This window comes from Cebidichthys violaceus, unplaced genomic scaffold, assembly GCF_023349555.1.
Source record: "Cebidichthys violaceus isolate CVI_PGR_0920_01 unplaced genomic scaffold, fCebVio1.0.p SCAF_2, whole genome shotgun sequence".
In the NCBI taxonomy this organism is placed as follows: Eukaryota; Metazoa; Chordata; class Actinopteri; order Perciformes; family Stichaeidae; genus Cebidichthys; species Cebidichthys violaceus.
In genome coordinates, this window is record NW_027176372.1 from 9659218 (window position 1) to 9683248 (window position 24031).

General features: G+C 41.1%; 3 protein-coding genes and 1 non-coding gene across 6 annotated transcripts; all 4 read right to left on the bottom strand.

Annotated features, from left to right (window-relative positions):
- Positions 1-65: 65 nt before the first annotated feature.
- pabir2 (PABIR family member 2) lies at positions 66-5953 on the bottom strand. 2 transcript variants are annotated; one of them, XM_068714291.1, is made up of 10 exons: positions 4863-5953; positions 4662-4740; positions 4514-4567; positions 4077-4120; positions 3904-3958; positions 3446-3547; positions 2949-3034; positions 2755-2819; positions 2088-2187; positions 66-1835 (listed from the first exon to the last, which is right to left on the bottom strand). In XM_068714291.1, the coding sequence occupies exons 1-10, from the start codon at positions 5018-5020 to the stop codon at positions 1697-1699; spliced, it is 882 nt and encodes a 293-aa protein (XP_068570392.1). In that variant the 5' UTR covers positions 5021-5953; the 3' UTR covers positions 66-1696. The 2 variants fall into 2 exon arrangements, with proteins under 2 accessions (XP_068570392.1, XP_068570393.1); XM_068714292.1 differs by having other exon boundaries at positions 2088-2179; positions 2750-2819.
- LOC137876045 (small nucleolar RNA U109) lies at positions 3651-3808 on the bottom strand. Its single transcript, XR_011103418.1, has one exon. It is a non-coding gene; the product is annotated as a small nucleolar RNA U109 (small nucleolar RNA).
- Positions 5954-6638: 685 nt separating the features above from the next.
- Positions 6639-12811, bottom strand: hprt1 (hypoxanthine phosphoribosyltransferase 1). The gene is made up of 9 exons (XM_068714294.1): positions 12598-12811; positions 10825-10931; positions 9954-10137; positions 9096-9161; positions 8699-8716; positions 8533-8615; positions 8316-8362; positions 8075-8151; positions 6639-7943 (listed from the first exon to the last, which is right to left on the bottom strand). Exons 1-9 carry the CDS (start codon positions 12622-12624, stop codon positions 7896-7898), a joined length of 657 nt encoding a protein of 218 aa, XP_068570395.1. The 5' UTR covers positions 12625-12811; the 3' UTR covers positions 6639-7895.
- A 3622-nt stretch (positions 12812-16433) lies between these two features.
- On the bottom strand, positions 16434-24031 carry phf6 (PHD finger protein 6). Of its 2 annotated transcripts, none has more exons than XM_068714296.1 (11): positions 23896-24031; positions 21766-21928; positions 21113-21180; positions 19787-19920; positions 19631-19677; positions 19241-19401; positions 19004-19147; positions 18805-18909; positions 18566-18699; positions 17721-17850; positions 16434-17279 (listed from the first exon to the last, which is right to left on the bottom strand). In XM_068714296.1, the coding sequence occupies exons 2-10, from the start codon at positions 21854-21856 to the stop codon at positions 17721-17723; spliced, it is 1014 nt and encodes a 337-aa protein (XP_068570397.1). In that variant the 5' UTR covers positions 21857-21928; positions 23896-24031; the 3' UTR covers positions 16434-17279. The 2 variants fall into 2 exon arrangements, with proteins under 2 accessions (XP_068570397.1, XP_068570396.1); XM_068714295.1 differs by having other exon boundaries at positions 21113-21214.

Genomic DNA, 24031 nt, shown 5'->3' on the forward strand with positions numbered 1-24031 from the left:
TGCTAAAAAAAAAAAAAGGACAAGAAAAGATTCTCCTTGGAACATTCAAAACAGCTTCACACTCGTAATAAAGAAATAATTTATTTAGTCCTGACTTCTGCAATCACAAAAAGACAAGCACAGCCAAGTTGTGAGCCAGCTTGGCAGATTACAGCCTTTCCATTGCAGTCACACAGTAGAAGACTTGCTGAATTCATGCCCTGAACACTTCATAAGATGACAGAAAATATCAAATATCTTTACAGCAGGGCAGGCTGACTGCTTTTTCTGATTTGTATCGAGGAAAAAGACATTCAGTTAAAAAATAAAAATAACTGCAGCCACACTTTTCTTTAAGTTAAAAGGGCGCACTTTCATTTTTTACATACACATTAAAGGCTACGGAGCCATGAAAAGGTTCATATGTATAAGTTACACAGGGGATATGGACACTGGGGCCTTGACAGCTGAAAGCAAATGTAGGTGCAAAAACACAACATTAGCAGTACAGGCTTTACCTCTACATACTGCACTCTTGGATCATGTTTTACGACAAAGTCAAGTTTCACTTCTGCCCTGCTTACACACGGGCTGAAACATCACAGGATTGTGCATCCTGTGCAAAAAGCCATTTGAATAAAAGTAACCACAGCAGTCTCTTCACTCACAATGCGACGGTGCCATTTTGCTTGAGCTGATGAGTTGTAAACGACAACAGAAATGGTTAGAAAATCATCGCTGTCCGATTCTTATAATAAACTTGTTTTTTTTCCCCCTCCATAAATAAGAACATTCCCCCAGTAGAAAGAAAATAGTTTGTATACTCTGCTTATCTACAAAAACCTCCTGACAAAAACACAGGATACAGAGGAACCTTTAGTGTTGAGAGCACAGCGATGAGCATCTTTTCATCCTCGTTCAACTGCAGGTGCATGAGCCGTTCATACTAGGCCATTAGAAGTTGCAGCGAGTCACAGGGAGAAGGGGCATGAAAGCCAAGCTGGAAAAAAATCCCCACCGTCAATCGCCTATATCGTAAAAATATGAAGAAAAATCTTCTGAAAACACACTTCTTACAGTTAAACAGTAAGTAAATCCCCACAGGTGTAACCTCAAAGTAGTTTGTTCCTTTACAAAGAAAAAACTTCTGCTGTGTAAGACCTGTGCACACATTCACCTCACAGCCGGTCACAAACGTAAAACTATGTACGACATCCGACACAGTTATTATGTACATAATTACAAACAGAGCAGGAAAACAATAAGTTAAATATTTTCTTACAAACTCTGCAGACTGTGTACAAAAAGACCTGTGGACTGACATTCTCCTGCACAAAAACAGGGAACATGTACACATCCAAATTGTCTTTTTTATGTCCAGTGCTCAATGTCTCTCCAGTGAGGGGAACTGGTCTGACAAAAAGCATAGAACGCAATATCACTATGAAGCCAAGCACCATCCAAGATCCTCTACTAGCAGCTGGTGCTCACAGTGTCTTCAGTGATTCCTAGTAACACTAGGCCTTCCACACTCAAACTCATCCATGGCTTTCGTTCCCTCAATTCAAACATACCTAGACCCTCCGAAATGTAGCCATGAAAACAGCCGCACAGACACAAACACGGAGGTGAGAGGGGAGGGTCAGAGTAGGAAACGTTCTCTAAAGAGAGGCTTTTTTGGAGCCAGTCCTTTACAGTGTCTCTCGCTAAGCCGTGCTCACTTTGGGGACAGATCCTGGAGGGAAGCGAAGGGCGAATTGCTGGACGAGGAAGGAGACACTCCCTCCATTTTGCCTGGCGAGTCTGTGGAGGATCCGATGCTGCTGAGGCTGCCGTCCAGCAAATCTGGAGAGTGGCTGAAAGGAAAAAAGGCAAGTTCAGTAAGACTAAAGGCTTCAGACTTCAATACTTTCACTGTGGGGGAGACAGCCAATGAAAATCTCATTTTAACATTTTCTTCCTTTAGATATTTAAATATTACTTTAAACTGCAACACACTCCAATTTGAGTCAATGCCCTGAAAACTATATTTAAGTTAGTTTGTTGTGTTTATTTTTTGTACAGATCATCATAACATGACATCGTTTGAATGATCCACTGAGTCTTACCAGGAACTGAGCTCTGACAGGTTGGAGACGTCAGAGGACAGCATGGTGGTGGTGCCCTGGAAGAGCCTCTTAGGCTGACTCTCTGTCTCCATCTCACCTGCTGAGGTAAAGGGACTCTGACATTTAGAGATTTGCTCCCCAAAAAAAAAAAAAAAAGTATGAAAGTGTTTTATTACAGATATCAGCTCATTACCAGAGAGCCACTGCAGTCGCCAATAGTTAAAACATTTTTTTTTTTTTTTAAATACACTTTGAATGTGATCACTTGACCCAAAAGAGAATCAATTAAACTACAAGTTAGGTCCAAGAAAAGCACTTAGCTAGAATACAATATCAGAATAACTATATATTAGGGTTTAAGGTTTTAAGAAGATCCCTAAAAAGAACTTCATCATCATACATCAAGCCAAGTGAAGTTCATGAAGAACACAAAAGTATACATTTTTATTGTCTTTAGAATTGGCTGCAATACTGTAGTGACTCTCTGCATAGAGAAAACTCCAGTTACAATATGACTATTGCCTTTAATCTTAAATCAGAATTATAACAGCTTGAATCGACAACAGATCACTTCTATCCATAAATGAAGTGCCCCTTGTGGTGGCAATCAAATGATTTAAGAGAAAACATTCTCAAAGCATCAGTGAAGCTTTGTGCGGTACCTCACCTTTGCGTTTCATTGGCCCAAGTATGCTGGCTCTGATGCAGTTGATCGGGCTTTGACTCCGTCGGCTAAAGAGCACAGAAAACACACTTTGTCAAACCAGTAGATTTAGAAATTCAGCCCCAATCAGTATACACATTTATTTAGAACAAGACTAAAGTAACACCAGTACGTTAGAGTTACGACTCATTGCTCACCTGAAGCGTCGCGTTGGGCTGGGGATTGGGCTGGGTGTTAGGCCATTGCTGTTCACTAGGATTTGTAGTGACGGAGAGAAACACTGCTGCTTGCAAGAAATTAAAGATTAGTGTTCCTATTGTGTTCGTATATCTAAAAAGGCAAAACCTATTTGACAACCTTTTGATTAACTTCTATAAATATTTTCCCTCCCACAAAAATACGCAGCAAAAAAAACGAATAAATCAAATGCAATGTAGTGGTACTATGCACAAAACACTGGTGTGGCTTGCACGAACAGTTTTTAACTCAAATGGAAGAAATATTTGTGTTTTTTCTGCTGCAGATAAATTGCTTCCTGCAGGCTGCCACACAGACTCCCATTCATCGCTCTGATTGCAAGTTGTTAGGAGAATCAAGTGACCGCAAACCATGAAAATGCTTCAACCACTTCCTTCATCTGGTCCTTCAGTCTAATCGGGTTATGTGCATGCAACCATGCGGAGGTCAGATGTACCTTTTTTCCAATCCCTCTGGTCGGAGACGGTGCAGGAGACACAGGAACAAAGTCGATGCGCTTTGGAGACGAAGACGCAGACTTCTCCAAATCATTGTCACTCTGAGAACACACAAGTACCAAACGAACAGGTGGCTACGTCATCTTACGTCACATCTCTACAGTACTACATAGTGAGGACGTGAAACGCATACAAAATAAATTAAAGTGTCGGAGTATTATACTACCAACTCAGCCTGACCTTGAAAGACTGGTGGCCCTGTTAACTCCAAATGTTTTCACTGTTAATCTAGCATGTTTATACTGGTCCACTCTCCACTGTGATGGGGCAGCCATCAATGGCTCGAGGCCAAAAACATGCAGAGGGAAGGCAAAACAGAACCGACTCTCAAGGTTTCACAACAACACGGCAACAACACTGGTCGGGGGAGGGGGAGTAATGAAGAGTCAATCTTTACCAGACTGAGACTTTCTTCCCAGGACTGGCTCATTTGCATGGCGGCTTGGACCTCCCTGTGTGAAAACAAAAGGGAATAAGTGGGTGCGACTTAGAATTTCCCCTACAGCACGAGTAATAATTCAAACAAAATCTCTTTATCCGGCAATCTTCATTCATCACTACACAGCTTACCGCTCATGAGCAGTTTCCCTGTTCATCACGTCTACACCCTCCTCCTGCAGGAGCACACGAGAGGTTTAATGGTTACACAGTCTTGATTTAACAAGTCATCTGAGCTTTTCTGAATTATATATATTCTACAAACGGATAGTAAATGTAAGAACTAGGCATTATTCTATCTCACGCCATTGCAGCAGGGCTGCATGAAACCTAGTTCTGCCAGGGGACTACATCAGAGCCACCATTTTATCTGTAGGAGTCCGATACTACCAAATGATCAACTCTTTAAGATCGATGGCCCTGTGGACTCCAAACAGTGTTCCTCTAGCATGTTTTTAAGACACCATCACTCCCTATGGCTCGAGAGGGAGACAGTGGTCTGACATGCTCCCTTTAAACATGAAACGCTTCCAAAAACGTTTTGAAAACAAAACGCCTCCCTTCCTTACTTGTTTTATCTGATGAAGTCTGGTGCTGGGGACGCGAATAGGTGATGAAGGGACCTGCGAAGAAGGACGCGCGTGAAGAGGAGAACATTCAATACAGATTCAGACACGCAGTACTTGAGTGAACATGTGTTTGATAAAAGTCTGGTACCATGTTCGGCCTGTTGACAACTGTAGTACTATTTCTCCGGCTACGCAGGACTTCTCTCTGGAACACTTGGGAGTTATCACTGCAATGACAAACAGACCAACCATGTGTCTTCTCAGTAAGAGGTCACTGTAATTGTAGTTACTTCATTGTGTGTGGAATAAGGACAAACACTGAAATACTATGCAGTAATGTTGCAGAAACCTCAAGCCATTTATCATGGGTGCACTGTTGGATCGTCTTAAGTGTCCGTCGGTCTGAACTAGAGAAGATGGGATTTCCAGATCCAGTTCCATCGTTTCTTGTGGCAAGACTCCTGAATTGTTCATTTTGCTAGCCAAAGCTGCCCGCCACCAATTCATGAACTCAAAATGGCTAACCAGCTCAGTGGCGTTACATTGTTGCTCTCCAAACTTTGCTAACTTTACACGTTTTGAACAAACATCCTCAATACGACGAAATGTCGCTAACTCACTGCAATCGGCAAGGCCCTGTGGTCTACGACTCCTGTGTTGAAGCTAATTAACTCTGGCTAGTACTCAGAACAACGCTATCTTTATAATGTTTCATACCACGACTATATCATCAGCCAGAACTGGTCTGTGCAAACGTTGCCTGTAACGTTATGACCAGTCACAAACTTTCCTGATGGATGGTTAGCATGCCATGGCTACATACCGCACAATGCCCGGTAACTGCTAGCTACCGACCTGTTAAGCCTGCTGTTGCAAGGCAGAAGTGGGTGACGACTGAGACGCTACTATGCTAAACTAGCACTGCATGTTAGCGCGTTAAATGAGCTATCGTTAGCCAAACTCACGAGCTACTTACTTTAAATGCAAAGCCAATGTTCGCCTCAAGTCTAACGTGGATGACGTTAACGTTAGTCTAACGAGGCTAGCCACGTAAGTAAAGAGATTCTCATAACGCGAGTCTACCATCTAGCTAATGTAAACTAGTGCTGTGCTATGCTTCCCGCTACCTTGTTCCATTCGCAGCTAACTACCCAGCCACCTAGCCTGCTAGGCTAACTAGCTAAGTTAGCATTAACGCCGATAGCCATAATGCCATGTCCACAGGAGGCCGAGGCAACGCTTTACTAACTAAATGTTCCAGTTCGTCAGCCCGGTAGCTTCTAGGGCTCAAATAAGTAAATCTTGCCTATTGCGAATATGACTTGCTCTACAATAGCATTGTTTCGTTTCTGCAGGGCGCCGCCAAGAATGAACCAGGTTCCAGATGATCACACAGGAGCTAGGTTAGCCGCTAGCAGCAGACCTCACGCCCCTTTTTAACGTTGGCAGGACGTCCAATGAAACAGCTTCATTTGCCGGCATGCTCAGGCGGGATGTGGAGAGCTGCATCTGGTTCTCGAGTAGACTTTTACATTCTCTCCATCTGAATTGTCAGTAGTACAATGTTTCATCACACGAGTAGCTTGACAAATGTAGCTCCAACAAATGTTTTTACCTGGTCTTCTCACAGCTTCGCTCGCAGGAGGCCCGATGCAGATAGTTTATTTACAGCAGCCAATCACACAACTGTTCATATTGACAACCCGACTCAAATAACTTCATACTAATTATTATCATGGCACATTTGAAGTTTTTCAAGATGTATTTTTTCCCATTAACTCTACTCAGACTATTAAAAGTATAGTGCCTGCACTGACACACCCAGTGTTTAGTGTAACCAGCAGCCAACAAGCATATGAATCTGATTAAAACCAGCATATGAAAGCATATATAATAAGCATTGACCAGTACGTTTGGTGTTTTCATCAATAACATAAATAAGATGATCAATAAACAATGATATTTCCATAATCAAGTTTTCTTGATTTGCAAAGCATCCATGCTCTATCAGTATAAAATAGTCAAAAAATACAATTGACAACATTCTCAACAAATCTCATATTGTTAGACACATGAAAATGGGAGAAAATATGCTTTGTAATCACCATTTGTTCAAAAAGTAAAATGGTGTTCAGCAGGTATTTATTTCAGTCAACTGTAAAACATTTTGATCTTAGAAAGTCTGGAGTTCTGTTAGCTCCTAGAAATAAAAAATACTAAATTACTAAATAGTGTTTTTGGGGGAAAGTAATTTATCTTTTCTGCATCACCACCGCATTCAACAGTATTCCCTACATTGATTGGCCACAGATGATTAAATGTTACAAGTATGTGATGTTATATTGTACATAAAGCATGCAGGGAAATCCAGTAGTCAGAGGAGGCGTGTGAACATTTAATGACTGGTATTGCCAAATTCAGTTGACACTGGTTTACAGTGATGGCATCATTGAATGTTTTATATCTAGAAATGTAGAAACAAAAACAGCTATTTAAATTGTTTCTTATTCAATGACAAGTAAATACAGATGACGTATTTTAAATATGATTGAATAACTTAACTTAAGTTTAAGTATCCATTGAACATTTACACATCTGCACACTATACATATTTTCCAGCGGAAGTAAGATCTTTGTGTGAACAAAGCCTTCATGCATCAAATTTCTTTGTGTAACATAAAAGACAAAGATTACATTAACACTCATAAATAAGAGGATATTTCATCTTCTTCATATTGTCTGTCTGTGTAATTAGGGACAGCAGCCAACGTTTGCTTTGCTTCTCAACACAATGTATCTTAATAACATCTTATGCCACACCACGGTAGCACAGAAATGTGTTTTGTCCCAAAATACGCAAACAGATGTCAAGAAAATGTAAAATCATCTTTAAGAGTGCCCATTAAACAGCTATTAATAGCTGAAGGTAAAAGTAGAATTACAATAAAAAAATATTTCATTTCATGAGAGGTTGTCAAATCAATGTGGCACAATATTGTCCTTAACGCTAGCAGCGTTGCTCTAAATAAATTATATCATTGCTTTAAAAAAAAAAAAGAATGAATCAGTGTGGGGGCATAGAAGCATTATACGAATTTCAGGTGAAGCTTGGCTCCATGCTGTTTCACCCAGATGTGGTTCCATCTAAAAGGCAATCAATTTTCTCAAAGGTTGAATCTACTGTGTGTGTGTGTGTGTGTGTGTGTGTGTGTGTGTGTGTGTGTGTGTGTGTGTGTGTGTGTGTTTGCTAAAACAGAGTGATCACTCCAGCAGTGTGTCCTCAGGGACCCCGAGCAGGCACGAATATAAAGCGATAAAATATCAAATGGACAGCGAAAGGGGGAGATATAACCGAACATTAAAAATCATGATGAAGTGCTCTTCATGCCTTGTACTTCTCCTTCCCTGACTCACTGATGACGCAGATATGCTGAAACAGAAAAGGACCAATGAGTGCTATTGTATTAACACACAGGTACAAACTGTTTATACAAACTCTAATAGGCATGAGTCAGGAGCTACTTTACTCATCACGTTTCTTCATCCATCTCAAATACTTACATTTAGATCTCTGAAGTACTCGTTGTAGTCTAGAGCGTATCCCACCACAAATTTGTCGGGCACCTCGAATCCAACAACTGAAAGAAACGGGCGAATAAATCAACTACTTGTCTTTGTAGGGAGGAACTCACAACTCTGAAATGAAGGTATGCAGAGCCTCATTCAAAAGCACACATACAGTAGATTGCACTAACTATACATTTCACAAATAGTCTAAAGACATGCATTGTCTTGAACTCACAGTCGGGTCGGTAGCCGACGCTTCTTGGTGTTCTCTTCACCAGCAGACTGGGGACAGAAACAAAGCTGATCATCAATCATAACACTGCAAGCTACGACAAGAAACAGCCCGAGGCAGCCTTTCAGTGAAAACCACCACAATGTGTTACGAAACAGCCAGAAAACCATTGTGTTTATCATCATCACATGATTCCACAAGGTATGTGTGCTCAAATTACCTTGCCACTTTAACCATTTTGGGATTGTACTGTTTGAGGAGTTGCAATAACGTCTTCATTGTCTTCCCTGTGTCGATAATATCCTTAAAACACAGCATGAGAGAACATATTAGTCTCGGAATACAAAGCCGTCCACTTTACTAAAGAAGACAACATTGGTACGTACCTCCACAATCAAGACGTTCTGTGGAAAAAAGAAAAGAAGGATCACATTAGTGAGAAACAGAGGTCTGGATACATTTCATCTCAGCGTGCACGGGACACTAGTCTCTAAATCATTACATGAAAGCATTGGGTTTGCTCAAGTGTAGCACAATAATCATCATTATTAATCACCACCTTAATTTTTCAAAATCCTAATCCACTAACTTGTTTGTAAAGCTAATAATCAGCTAATAATTAGCAGATAATATAAAATTTCAGTTTGTCTAAAATGGTGGCAACGTACAGTGAGGAGTAAAGTTTGTTTGTCATTTCAAGTTCATTTCATTTTAAGTTATAATTATTAATATTTTAAATATTGATCACAATGTTTTAGTCATGCTGCCCTCCATATTTCTTACCTTGCCTGTCAATGTAGACAGGTCATCTCCACCGATCACTTTGATTTCTCCTGTCGACTGGTCGTTCTGAGAGGACAACAATGAAGTGGACATGTTAGACTTCACATTACGTATATATTGTAGTGGTGCAGAAAGTGGATCAAGGAACAAACATGGTGGTTGATTGAAAAAGAAAAAGAAAAAAAGCTTAATGTATTGCTTATTATATATTATGTTATGCATCAAAATGTACAAATTGTTTCAGTGTTTGTCACCAAAACACATTTTGTATGTCACTAGGACATTTTATAATGGCCTGTTTTATACACATTTTCAATTTGTGCGTGCAAAAACCTGAGTGGAAGAAGTTTTTAGGCTTGGCAGAGGTGGAAACGTTGGAGTGACACTGAAAATAAACTGTGACAAAGTGGAAACAGACATGAAGTGTGTGACTCATATGGACACACAACAGATCTGTGTGGACCAATGAGGAGACTCCTCCTAAAGTCACCTCCTCAATTACGCCATCTCATTGCACTCTCGGTTCAATTCGGTTCATATTTGCGCTACATTTGGAGGGAAACCTGGTTGTTGTAACCTAGCACAGAGATGCTCCTAAACAAAAGATGGCGCATAACAAGCTGAGCCAATGGTATGAAACGGTAAGCATTTCCTGTCTCCTATGTGGGTGTGGTCTCAGACTCAGGACCTGCTGCTAGTCTCCTAAAGCGGCGGGGCAGTGGTGAAACATACGGGACAAACTTGTAGATCTTTTAAAAACAAAACAAATTGTATCTTTTTTTTTTTTTCAATAAAAAAAAGACAGAACATCAAAAGTGATCCAAACAAATACAAAAAAGGAAAGACTGATTTATTTACGCAGTAGCTCTTGAGGCGGATGAAGTCCACTGTCATTGGGATGGAGCGGTCACTGTTCCTGTTCAGGGCCTTGATGTAGTCCAGAAGGTCTGCAAAGAACTTGTAGCCTCCTTTGAGCACACAGAGGGCCACGATGTGGTGCCCCCCCATTTCCTTCATGATCTCTCTAGCCAGTCTCTCTGTCCTGGGGTCACGTGGGAGGGAGGGAGGGAGAGAGAGGGGGAGAGAGAGAGAGAGAGAGAGAGAGAGAGAGAGAGAGAGAGAGAGAGAGAGGATGGTCAGCTCAGTTTTCTGCTACACTCAGCAGTAGTTCCCATTTCCTTTTTGTTTGTGTCAGCAGGCATAGTTATAATTTCTACAGCACTCCCAAGTATAACAATGAAATACTTCCACTGCAGTGCAAACGTCTTGGAAATTAATAGGATTTCAAGCCACTGGAAAAAACATGATCCCTTAAAATATGAAACGGTGCCTGACTTTGTTTAGTGTTAAGTGGGTTGTCAACCAATCATTCAGACAACCCACCACGTCAGTGCTCGGCAATATGGAGACATTTTTTACTAGATAACCCCATATAATTGGCGCTTTCACAAAAGAGTCATTTACAATAATCTGTAATGTGGATATAATGACTAAGTGGGTAAAGGCAGATAATAGAACAGCTAGAACAGTCTGGTGAGCTCAGAACATTACATCACTTTAGTGTAATGCAACGTTTACAACCAGGGAAAGACGACAGTCAAAATATAAGATGATATCTGGTGTCATATCACCATATTTAGAGCATATCGCGCTAGTTTTAGTTGACCCCGAACAATTCCTCCTGTTTTCACTATCCTATTACAAGCTGCTAAAAAACATGGCGACCCACCTGTCCAAGATGAGTCCGTGTGGGATGTAGACCCTCTCCAGGTCGGTGGCGTAGTGCTTTGGTATGCAGAAAAGGTCCAGGTCATACCCCTGCTCCTCATCACTGATCTGAAATAAAACATGAGACAAAGGGGTTAAAAAAAAATCTCAGGGGTATTACCTAATATGGAAAACACTCATCTGATACAGGGGGAGGAAGGGGGTGAGGTCAATGGTGGTCTTACTTTCCCACTGACTCCCTCTTCGTACATTTTACCACCTCTATGCTTTTTTCTGCCACTGAACACCCACTCTGAGAACAATGCTTGATTCTGTACAGCTTAGCGAGCAACAGACAGTGGTCAGCGGTGGTGAATACTAACCAAATATTCTCAAACTGCATGCCACATGAACCCAGACAACATAACTGGTATCATGTGACAGCTGGGAAGCCGGTGCAGAGCTGGAGGTGCTGTGGGACTGATGGGAGTGACAAGAGCGCACTCACAGTATCTATACCGGTGTCTGGATTCTCCCAAGTCGACAAATTGTCATCGCTTTACTAAAACACTGGAACCGCAAAGCGCCCGTCCTCATATCACACGTGGTTTAACTAGAGCAAAGCATTTGAAAAAAAAACATGCCCATCTGTTTGGGCTCCAGCCTTTCACCTCCAAAATAACGACTGATAGCGAGCAGATGTCCTCGTGGAAACATGATCTGAAGGAGTGTTTTCAACTGTTGGACATGGACTTGCTGTCTGTTATTCAGTGAGGAAAGTTGTAAAGTCAAACACTAAAAACGACCCTATGAACTAATCTGAGGTCAGTGGACGGGGCCTCCTTGAACTTCGCGCAAGCAAAGTACATGTTTGACACCACTGTAACAGGATCTTCCACTTCCTTTTGATGCCGCTTTAGCAAAAATGCTTCATTACAGTGTCGGCGAGTGGGTCTGCCACCATGACAGTAACACACTGGCTCTGGAAATTGCTGGAAAGTAGAGCGCATTGGTTACTTATTTTCTAAATTCCAATACAGGTCAGGTGTGGCTGGTCCACTTTTTGTGAGCTTATGTATTGCAAAATTGCACACGGATCTCCCGGGGACCTTGTGCTCCGACTCAAACTGAAATGACATACATTTACAGAAACAAAACAACCAGTGTACACAACCAAACCGCTCTTTTCCAGATGAGCACTTTAGATTTCACACCTATTACACACCTATTGAAGCTTAAAAGACACCAAACTGTGTGTTTAGTGTGCCTCTTTTTTTGTTGTTGCAAATTTCAATATTTATTTATGTATGTGAATATTCATATTGTTTTATTGGAAATTATATTACATTCCCAACTGTTGACACGTCCCCTTGCTTGCAGCTCGTGCGTTTCTGGCTTTCTAGGTACAATTGTGTACAATCGTGTAATATACTAATAAAACCTGAACGCAAACACAAGTTTGGACATTGCGTCCAAACGCGTCCCGTGCGACACGTACGCCTGGGCGCACGGAGCGCGTGTTTGTGATGTCTCCATGGCCGCGGGCAGGCCACGCTGACGCTACATAGGACATACAGATATGTAGCGTACGCTAAAAACGTGCTGCCAAGGTGAGGCATACAGTTAGGTAATTAACAACGAACGACAAGGTCGGGGTACAATATTTAGCAAGCGCAGTGGCTGCCCTCGTACAGCGTGTTTATTCATTCCGGTGGGCTTAAAGTGGTTGTAACCTACCGGGACCACCTTCTATCGCTCATTTCATTCTGCTGGTTGGGGGGGGGGGGTAACTTACCACAACACAGGGGCTGGATGTCGCCATATCCGCGTCGGTCCCCGCTGTATGTAGTCTACTGTGGTCTTCAAATAGAGGAGACACAAAACGTACTCTTGAGGTTAGTTCCGCGGACACTTCAGCCTTGTGACAGCGCACACATGGAGGTGGCTAGCTCCGCTGCAACAAGAAGCTCCTGTCCTTTTCCGGGCTGCGGCTCTACTGTAGCTCTGCTGCGGCGTGCATGATGACGCGGACGCGCGGCGGGCAAATCGAATGCGCAGGGTTAGCCCCCACCCCGTAGCGTGTGTGTGTGTGTGTGTGTGTGTGTGTGTGTGTGTGTGTGTGTGTGTGTGTGTGTGCGTGTGCGTGCGTGCGTTTGGCGTAAAAGGCGCTCGAGCTGTGAAGCGTGCTGCCAAATTCTAACCGCTAAAAAGGAACAACACAGGCTTTAAGTAAATGTTGCTCATTATTGTCAGTCTCTCCTGTCGTTGTACAGGTGAGGGTTTAATTAAGCAGTTTATTAACCGCCTCCAGCCTGACAAAAGTGAAGTGTACTCGGCTCTTCATTGTCATGAACCTTGGACTGCTGAATAAAACTGCTGTTTACCTTATTATTTACTTTTTATGCAACACAGGAAACATTCTGTTGTTACAAAAAACGAGCACGCGGCGTGCATTTAGATGGAAGATAGCTGTATAGATTTAGTAGCCTGTATTTACAGTTCATTACTTTTGGGCCAAGAAAATAAATATATCAGCGATTTTATCGCTGGCATTATATAGACTGCTTTTGAAATACTATCTTGACCTTCATGTTGGGATTAGTTAACATAATCTGATCAAGCAATTGATTGGATAAAACATATATAAAAACCTTTGTCTTTTGGGTGTCTGATTAGAATGCTGTGAGTGCAGTAGGATGGGTGTGCACAGGGGGAAATCTGGATATCCTTATTTCTATAGTCCTTGTTCTGGCGCTGCCTGGTCATGGTAACTCCCTATAACGTCATATAATACAGGTATACACTGACCACTATACCTTTGGGCAGTCATACACTGTAAAACTAAGCTGTGAACCAAAACCATATGTTTATATGAGTACCACTACTGCCAGTATTACCCCAGTTGTTCTAATATTAAGGATATATATATGATCTATAAATCCCTCACGACCTGAAGAGGAGATCAGTCCTTAGCTAAGTCTCAGTTCCATACTATACACTAACTCTAAGTATTTTTTGAGACTTTAATAACAATGATTATAGTCAAATCTTTATTTATATAGCACCTTATAAAATACAGTTAGAAAGTGCTTCACAATAAAAAATAGAAAACATTTAACACAAAGAACATACAGTGAACACAGAGGGTAAAACGGACATAAAATAAATGAAAATGCTTTTAAAACAAAGTTTAATTTTAAAAGACGAGACAGTTTGGAGCCCTGATCTCATCAGGCAGGTCATTCTAAAGTGGTGGAGCCCTGCTGCAAAGACTCTGTCACCTTGTGATCACACACTTTTTTGTTCCATGTAATATTACTGCGAAATATTAATCTAAGCTGCTTCTTATATTGGTGAACATATTGTAAACTGACATGTATACATGCATATACTGTACATATCCACCTACGTCATGTATACAAAATCTGATGCCAGAGAGTGAGGAGTGTTTTGGAAAAACTTCTAATGATAAATCGGGAGAAGAGTTTTGTTTACAAATTCAAAGAAAATAATAAAGTCTTCAAATGATTCAAAGTTGTCCCCTTCTATTTTATTTTGCTTGCAAGGGAAAGATGCACCACAGCCACCTCAGTCAGTGTCTGTGGTGAAAAGTTCAACATCGTACAAGATACCAAACCATTTTATGCACACATGAGTTCACGCCCTGGGATAAACATAGACAAGGAGTAGATGTTCTCGTGCCCTGGCTATTGTTCTTTTCCAAACACATGCCAAGTGTGTTTACTGGGAATCAGTGATGGTTTTATGGTCTGTCTTCAACTTGCCAGACACTGTGTCTTCACTTCCTCTGTCCGAAGTGGGAGTGTGTGACCAGCCGTGAGAAACAAGACACTGTGTTCAATAAAACTGATTAACTACTTCTATAGGACTGCTGTGTTTTATCAGTATTTGTGTTCCTCACTTTCCCTCTCAGTTGTACATCTTTTAAAACATTTCATGATATAAGAATATATTTTTCCCATTACAGGAGCTACAATGATCTAATAATCGCCTATACTGGACGTGGACAGAGGTTTCCAGATTTTTGGGAGAAAGAAATGGTCTAATCCTTGAAATGCTTCTGAGATCATGAAAGCAGGATTAAACCACTGATTTAATAGGTTTGTCTAAACTGAGATTCTGAGATTTCTGCAATGCTGAGTTATTGAATGGGACAGTGATCCAAGATAGTTTAATATATGGGTGATTGCACAATCTTGACCGTTGATTAATATCTTAATTGTCTTAAATGTCTTATCAGCATTCAGCTGCAGGAAGTTCTGTGACATCCACTTGTGTATGTCATGAAGCTGGTTGTTCAGATGGTTCTTTGCAGGGTCACAGCTTAGATCTGAGTGTTGTCTGCATAAAAACAGAAACTGATATTTCTGGGTATACGGTGGAGCATGTAAATGGATAAGAGAATCAGACCCACCCCACACAAGACGGTACTATGGTCAGTATAGCATCAAATGCAGCGCTGATCCAGGAGGACAAGAATGGATGTATGGTCAACATCAGCTGACAGCAATAAGTCATTCAGGACCTGAAGAAGAACATTTTCAGCACAATGTTTTTTTTCTAAAACCTGATTGGAATTTCTCAAAGATATTGTTTGCGTGAGTAAAAGCTAGCAGCAGATCTGCAACAAGCTTTATTTTTTAAATCCTTAGTTAAAATGGGAGCTAAGAAATGGGTCTAATTGTTCAGATCAGAGGAATCAAAAGACATTCTTTTTAAAAGCGGTTGAACAATAGCGTTACATAACCCTCTTGACAGAGAGCAGAAAAGAGGGTTGAAATGAGATTTTCATTACAATATCAATTAGTCTAGCTGGAGAAATTGGAATGTCTTTGAAAATACATTTTTACTTTCTCACAGTTAAGTATAACGGGCAGTGGCACTCTAAACTTGCAATTTAACTGATGAGTTTTATGTATTACATAATTACCCTTAGTACAAAACAGTGCATACGTCTCTGAGTTTTATAGTTGGTATGAATGGAATAGGAACAGAGCATAACGCATTAAAACTGAGCTGTAAAATACAGTAAAAAGGGTAAATTCTGTATATTTTTTTCCTTTTAAATACCAGAGCCTGTCATTACAGTCTAGACATGGACAGTGTTTTAAGAGAGAATAATGTAACAATGGTAAAACTGCAGGTTTACCATATATGTAATTACCTCAAAATCTAACTGGTTCAGCTCAGATTTGACTATAAATGTTTTAGCAGCCCGACATTGTCATGATTTGACTTCTGACAAACTACATCAACATCGAGGCTTTCCTATAATCACTGTCAACACCTTTACTAACAGCATACTACATCAAGGTTTCTACATATAGTGTGGACCTAACGGTGACCTATTACATTACATTTGACAATCTATATAAATTAAGTGCTCAAATTCCTCCATACAAAGTAGTTTAACAGGAGCAGGAGGTCAGGCCTTGCTGTGAATGGAGAGTTCTGACTTTACGACACTGCAGCTCGCGTGACATTCCTCACTGTTCAAACCTCACCAGAGGTCTTCACCTTTAACATCCTGGCACTGGCGTGAGTACCGCTCTGTGTTTTGAGTGCCCTGCAGACGCACTTTCAAAATAAAAGACTCACTCAGTAAATGTGTAAAATAAAAATATTTTTCTATTTCCGATCATTCATGGGTACATTTGTAGAGATACAGGTAACAGTACATCAAAACGAAGTCAGGCCAACACCTCTAAAGAGCTCTACATTGCCCTTTGGTAGCTAAATTAAAAAAAAAGCCACCTTGAACAGTGAGGGAAAATCCAAGTGCATGCTGGCAAAACTTGTAATTGCGACTGTCTGAAATCCAGATATTAAAAAAATGACTCATGATGATAACACAGTAGCAAAATATTACATATCAAGAAAGAAAGGCTAACATGAAAAGAGTATTCTTAAGACGTGATTACAGAAACAAGGTAATCAAACTGCACAACTTAGAGAGACTAGTAACAAACAGACCCCTCTTAAAAGTGAGTCCTTTAGAAGCGAAGGAAGAGCCAGAATGCATCCGTTTCAGCAAGTGTGTGTCATGTAATCTGCAGGGGGGGCATTGGCAGTGAGTGACAATCAGAAGATCAGTCCATCAGCTTTTACTCATGGAAACAACGCATGTATTTGAAATTGAGCCCATCGCTGACTCCTGGGAAAAGAGTAGCCGAGGCTGTTTGTGGTCCTGCAGCCGTCCAGTGCTCTGCAGAGCACCACCGGTCTGTAAGCGGCTCCTCCAGTCGAGTCCAAACAGGGTTTCACGTGTAGACGACATCTGGTGCACTCTGGGACATTGTGTCAGTTTACTGGGAGAAACCGTGTAGAAAAAAAGGACTCGTGGGAGATCGTAGACCACGACTTTGTGTGCGGGCTATGATTTTGTATAAAAAAATATCTGTCCCTCGTGTTCGAGTTCTTCTGGTTTCGCCCCCACGCCACATCCAACAGACCGACCTGTAAGAACGGCATCGATGAAATGACAGGAAATGTTAAAAAGAATAAGATAATGAGTAAAAATACAATAAGAGAGTTCTATACTGGTGTCAGTATAAGTAATACTGACACCAGTGCAAAATAGAATAGCAATGAGAGTAAGGTAAATATAGTAAAAACTCAAATTCTACTAAAATAGAAAATAAGGTTAAAAATAAGACAATAAAAATAAAAAAGTATTACAAATATTAAGTGTATAAAACGTAATACTGACACCAGTGCCCGATAGAAACTAAAATAGAAAAGTGATATTGGGAATCATATTGAAAAATAATAAAAAGGTCATACGGCACATGATATTGCTGCTGTAGGAAAACACTGACACCTCCTGTTTGACATGAAAGGTGCGTTCATGTGTTAAAAAGAGTTTGTGTGCAGCAGCAACAACCGCCAATAACACACCTAGTTGCCGTTCACTTGTGTTGACGGTGTTTCTCCGTGGTTGTTTGCTGCCCTCTGTCTACTGCGGTTCTCTCGTTCCTCGTCTTCTTCATCCCTCTCCTCGTTGCCACTGTGGTTCTTGCAGTATAGTCTTTTTACACACACACACACACACACACACACACACACACACACACACACACACACACACACACACACACACACACACACACACACACACTTTTAGGGCTTGTGAGTATCAAATTACAATGATAGTCAAGCCAAGATTAGTTAAATGCAAAAACCAGCACTCACTTTGAAAGTCTGATGTGGTTTGAACTAAGAGTTAAAGGCAACACACATTCCTGCTGCTAGTTTCAGAATATTCTTCTGATGATGAATAAAATTAGCTTTGCAAATGTTTTATGAGGAAGATAATGCATCCAACATGTTTGTCAGACCTCCACAATACACTTGAATAACACTGTGTCGAAACAAACTTTGTTTACAGGAAAATATAATTGACAAAAGCAGTCTCTAAATGGCATTAATCAGCGTTGTGATCCAGTTGAGGACGAACACGTCTACGGTTTTCTTCAGGTGTACAAGTTAAACATCTATCATATTTCCACATGTGTAAAATAAAAGCTTGAATCAGATTCAGAAGGGCATTTGTGAACAACCTTTACAATAATGGCTTTCAAGGACTTTTTGCAACCCGATGATCATATGAAAAACATCAGAGTGCAAATTATCGTGTGGTCGCAATTACTGTAAATATACAGAGAAAATCTCCATGTAAAAAAATACGTAATACAATAAAACAGTCTAAATCTGGCTGTGAAGTGAAAGCTAGTTGAGCTCACTTGTAGATGCCACGCGCCATGTTTTCAATGTACTTGGCTTTGTCCTGCAGGCCGCAGTGGTAGTGGTAGGTCTTCACGCATGCCTTGATTTCACACCCAATGGTGGCACCCAGCTGAGTGCAGAGCGTGCATTTCTGGAAAAACAATTTTTTTTAAAAAATTTGTCAAAAATTATAAGCCGTTTTTCTGAAACTCTTTTAAATCTTTAGACGGTTTAGAAGTCACACAAATCCTCCCACCATTCTTTTCCCCCTCTTGATTTCCTGGATGACCGTTTTCACGTCAAAGTTTCCAAATTCAGCCCGTGACGTGGTGGTCAGCTGCACCGTCCCCGATGAAAACAGCTGGGAGGGGTCGCAGATGACAGAGAGATAAAAGCGGTGGTACTGTGAATGCACACGCACAGTATAAAGTGACACTCCCACACGACAGTCTTACCATGCACTTGTAGTGCGCAGCCACTTTTTTGGAGTTGTCGGAGTGAAGCATGCCCCTCGTCTCGTTCTCTTCCTCGCCAGCGTGACAGAAGCCGCAGCGCTGGCCGCCGTCTCCCACGCTGGTCCGGAGAGGTGACCTGTCCCGCTGGAACACACACACAGACAACAGCGCTCATAAAGACAAGAGGTTGCACACAGACAACACACCGTTCCAGTCAAACAGACACCGCCGCCTTACGTGGGAGGAGCTCTCCTCGTCTGCAGCCTGAGAGGAAGTGGAGCGGGCATCTTCCGATTGGCCACGAGATCCAACCTTGGCTCGGCCTTTCTCAAACCGCCCTCTTCCCCTACTTTGTGGAGGAGACGAGTCTGAATCACTGGCGACCGCTCCCTCTTCATCTAACGACAAACCGACAGTCACGATTAGGACAAACTTTTCTGTTCATTAAAGTTTAGAGACAAATAACGCATCAAGGACTTCATCAAACTAAATGTCAAGCACTAAACAGACAGTCGGGACGATGGCTGTGTGAGCATCTTTTGCGGTAGAATTAGAATTTGATACACAATGATAAATGAATCCAATCACCCATGCAGCCTAATGATAAAACAGATGTTCATACTTTACCTTGAATGCCCTCCTGAGAGGCGTCCCGGTGTTTGCGACAGTAAACACTATGTTCGGGAGCAAAACAAATGCATTTTAATTGAATCCAAAATGAACGAGGAACATCTTTTTTTGTCTACCGTAGGTTTGTGCGGCAGCAAAGGTGAAGCGACTTACAGGTAAATCCCTTGCGATGGATTCTCTTTGATCTGGGCTTTGTCTTTCAGAGCGCAGTAATAGTGATACGTCCTCCGGCACGTCTTCACATCACAGCCGATGGTGGCACCCGGCCGGTGGCACGAGGAACACATCTGACGGGGAAAAGGAAACAGACCGACATCTTTAAGAAAGAAAAACAACCAAGCACAGGCACTCCCACAATCTTTGATATTCATTCAAAATGGCTGCCAACTAGTGATATGCTTTGTCAATTAGTGATGGGAAGCGTGATTTGATGATTTAGGTCTGAATAACAATTTCCTTTCAGACATCAATGTTCAGACACCAATGTCTGAAAGGAAATATGTAAATTTGATAAAATGATGGCATAAAATTTATATATATAAAAATAGAATAAAACGGCAGAGAAAGCTACATATTAAAAGGCTGTAAAATATAATTAGAACATTCTTAAATTCACACACTGCTACATTACCAAAATGTATCATTATTTATCATTTGTTAGCATCTAAAAAAACCACTCTTCAAGATAGACTTTACAATAAGAAAAAAAACATGTGTATGTAGGTTGTAGTGGATGAAAATAAAAATAAATACATAATTGGAATTAACGTAAACATAACGCTTAGATACGTGTATAAATAAACACTACTACCACTACAATATATGGGTAATCTTTGACAGAATAGTGTTCATATAATATCATAGCATGAGCAAGAGCCAGAACCACTATAATAAAGTAACTCAAAAATAATGTGTGACAGTGATATTAATTTAATTTGCAATATAAATGCAAATTAAATTAGACATGCTGCCAATTAGATTAAATTGCATTTCAGCATGAGACTCACATATATGAAAAAAAGAGACAAAAAAAAAACACATTCAAGAGCAGCGTGTCATCTTCTCATAGTTTGTCAGATTGAGACACAACCTGTTCTTTCAAAACATGTCTAATTCTAGATTTCATTAGATGGAAAACGCTGATATTCATGAGGGATCTGCTGTAATGCTACCAACTAGTAACAACACCTCCTCTGTGTGAATAGAGGTTCTGTATACATCCACACACATACACTATGTGTTTACAGGACAGACAGGTATCCACATTAGAGTACCATGTGCTCAAGTGTATAAAAACACGCATGCATCATCATCATCATTAGTTATTATAGATTCAATAAAGCAGCTACTGCATATTCTCATATGTGCAGAGGGTTTGGATGTGTGGGGCTGTTAACATCAACAAGTAACATAAATTATTTAAATTGAAATACATTTATGCTTTCCACATGACAAATTCTAACTGAGACGGGCACTTACCAATTTATTTCCCCTCTTGATCTCCTTTTTCACATCCTCAATGGAAAATCCTCCGATGTTTTCGCTGTCTGAGTGAGATGTGACCAGGGCAGAGGAGAAAAGCTGCATGGGACATTTATTAACAGAAAAATGTAAATTGGTTTGTGCAGTCTTTTATTATGGAGGATGAGAAGTGCAATATCTGCATTTTAATTTCCCCCATGACCACTGCTGATGAACCATTTTCCACACCGATAGATGTCACGTGTTTCAACCAGCATCTGAGCTGATTTCACGGTGATGTAATTATCGAAAAATGTAAAATGGTATGTGGCTGTGGAGCAGTGTTTCCTCAACCTGGAGGTCAGGATCACCCAGGGGACAAAAGACACATTGGGGCCTTTCAAGAGAATTTACAGGAAATAAATCACTTCTTTCTGCTAGACAAATTTAGCTTTCTGTTTTTAAACCGTTTCCCTTTTTTGCTTTATGAAATGCAGACCTTTAGCAGGCTTATAAACAAGTGAAACAGCAGCAAAAAAACACACAAAATCTAAAGTTTTTGGGCTGAATTGTTCACTATGCTGCATTAAGTGTGATGGTTGCAAGTAAGCATGCCTTAGTCTAGAAGGAGCACAGGCTACAACAGGTTGAGAGCGGCGTGCTCTCCTCACCATGCACTTGTGGTGGGCTGCCACCTTCTGGCTGTCCGACAGCAGCAGCTGCCCGCACTCCTTGTCCCGGTTGGTTCTGCAGAAGGCACATTTAAGCAGCCGCGCTGCAGCTCCTTTCTTCTGTCCCGACATGACGAAAGGCTTTCTTTGTTTGACCAAGTCTCTGATGAAAGAAAAAAAACACACAAATATGTTAAAGTGAGAATGACAAGATAGCTTCACATTACACGGGCTGGTAGATCCTTTTTTATAGATATTATCAAAGCAGTTAAAACAATTGTAAAATGCACTCAGTCATTGGAGTCATCGGCAGCGTAGATAAGAATGAATGACGAGGTAGCAGTAGGTAACGTGACAACAGAGTTCTGAGTTGATTATTCAGTTATTAATGTGTTCATAACTAGGGATTAACATTGGAGAAACATCCCTTGTAGGTTGAGTTATTGTAGAGTGACCTGTATTCTGGAAAATCAAGTTCTTTCACAAACTAAATGAGAGTATTGTGAAATAATAAAACCCTATGGTAGGGAGCCATTATAGCTGCTAAACTACTACTCCAATAACTCAAAAGTAGAGCAACGAGAGTCACCAAAGACGAGTCCTCTGTCCCACAAACACTTGCCCAGCACACGAGAACCGCACGTTTGTTACAGGACTACAGCTCGACACTTAAATTAACTGGGATTTTTGTCAAATCCCAGTTTATCTTGGTTACATTGCGCTAGGATGAGTTTCTGATGGCCTGTAAATGGGACTACTAAAACTACTGCTGGTGTCTGGTGAAACCACTGACCAATATCAGAATTCTGTGAGATCCTGTGTTTGTTTTTACCAACAAGTATAAATCAGACTAAACAGGATACAGGCTCAGGGAAATCAGAGACAAACCAGTTTACCGTACACATATATGGGCTTCTTCTAATTACAGGCAAACCCCCCCAATGAGTAGTTTTTCTGCAAATGATGCAACACGTCTTCTATTGCTGCACAGTCTGCTCCAATATTCTAGTCTGTCTCGTCTGCCCCAACCTGAAAACATCCCCTTCGCTAAGGAAATATTAATCAGTTGAAATATGCAATATTTGACTGTAACGCCTGTTGTAACACACACACACACACACACACACACACACACACACACACACACACACACACACCACCAAGAGCTGGGATGACTTGAATATTAGTATTGCATCAATTCAGCTGCATTTTATTAAACCTTTGTATTGTATGTTAAACAATATTTTTCTAAAAATGATGCAAGATCGATTGCAAATCCATCACTGCATTGTTGAACGTAGGCGAGGAGATCAAATCTCCGAATGTGTGTTGTCATTTGCAAAGATAGCCTGTGTTGATGGTGTCCACAATGTATTACGGATGTATTAAATATTAGTAAAGGAAGGTGTACTTAATCTTTAATAGTCCACAAACGAAAGTGGGTGTTTCTTTTTTCTTCTTAAGCACAATAGCAGTGTGCTGCGACGCCTTGATAGAGCCATTACAGCCTCGATAGCAAGGCCGGGATTTCACTGCGGCGGCTCCATCAGCGGAGCCAGCGCGCAAACACACGATGCCGTCCGCGTAAATAACAGCTAAACACCCCTTATTTCAACCTCTGCTCTTCACAGAAAACACTCTCGTAACACGATCCTGTATTACACGGCGGTGTCGTGGTCGATTTGTGACAAGAACAAGGGGCAACGTGAAAAGTGCCACAAAATTTCTCCTGCAAAGTTTTGAATCGAAGGGGGTGTGTGTGTGTGTGGCTTTCTCCACCAAACTAACTCAGCTAGAACTGAAAAACACATTTCAAAACACCTCAACGCCCCGAAATCTCCCCCAAGGCCTCCTCGTGTGGGGAAATAAAGGTCGCTGGTAGGAAAATATGACACTTCGACATTATGTTCCGCTGGAACCCGAAAAAAACAGCGAATATTGCCCTTTAAATGAGGGGAAATTGTCATGACAGGCGCGGGTCTTCGCAAACCGTTTCGAAGTAAAGAGCGCCATACGTGATGGATCCCTGTGAACAGAGAGCAGCTCGTACCAGCGATACGGCCTGAAGCCACAATAGGCCACAAAACACCGCGGCTGTCGTCCTGCTGCTGATACACACTCACATCTTACCTGCTAATTAAATCTTATAGCGCTGAGACGGTGGCGAAAGGTGAAAAAGTGTTCCGAGCAGCGCCTGTGTGTTTCTTTCCGTCCTTCAGAAGTGATCGTGAGCTTTTCACACTAGCATCAAGCTAGCTACGGTGCT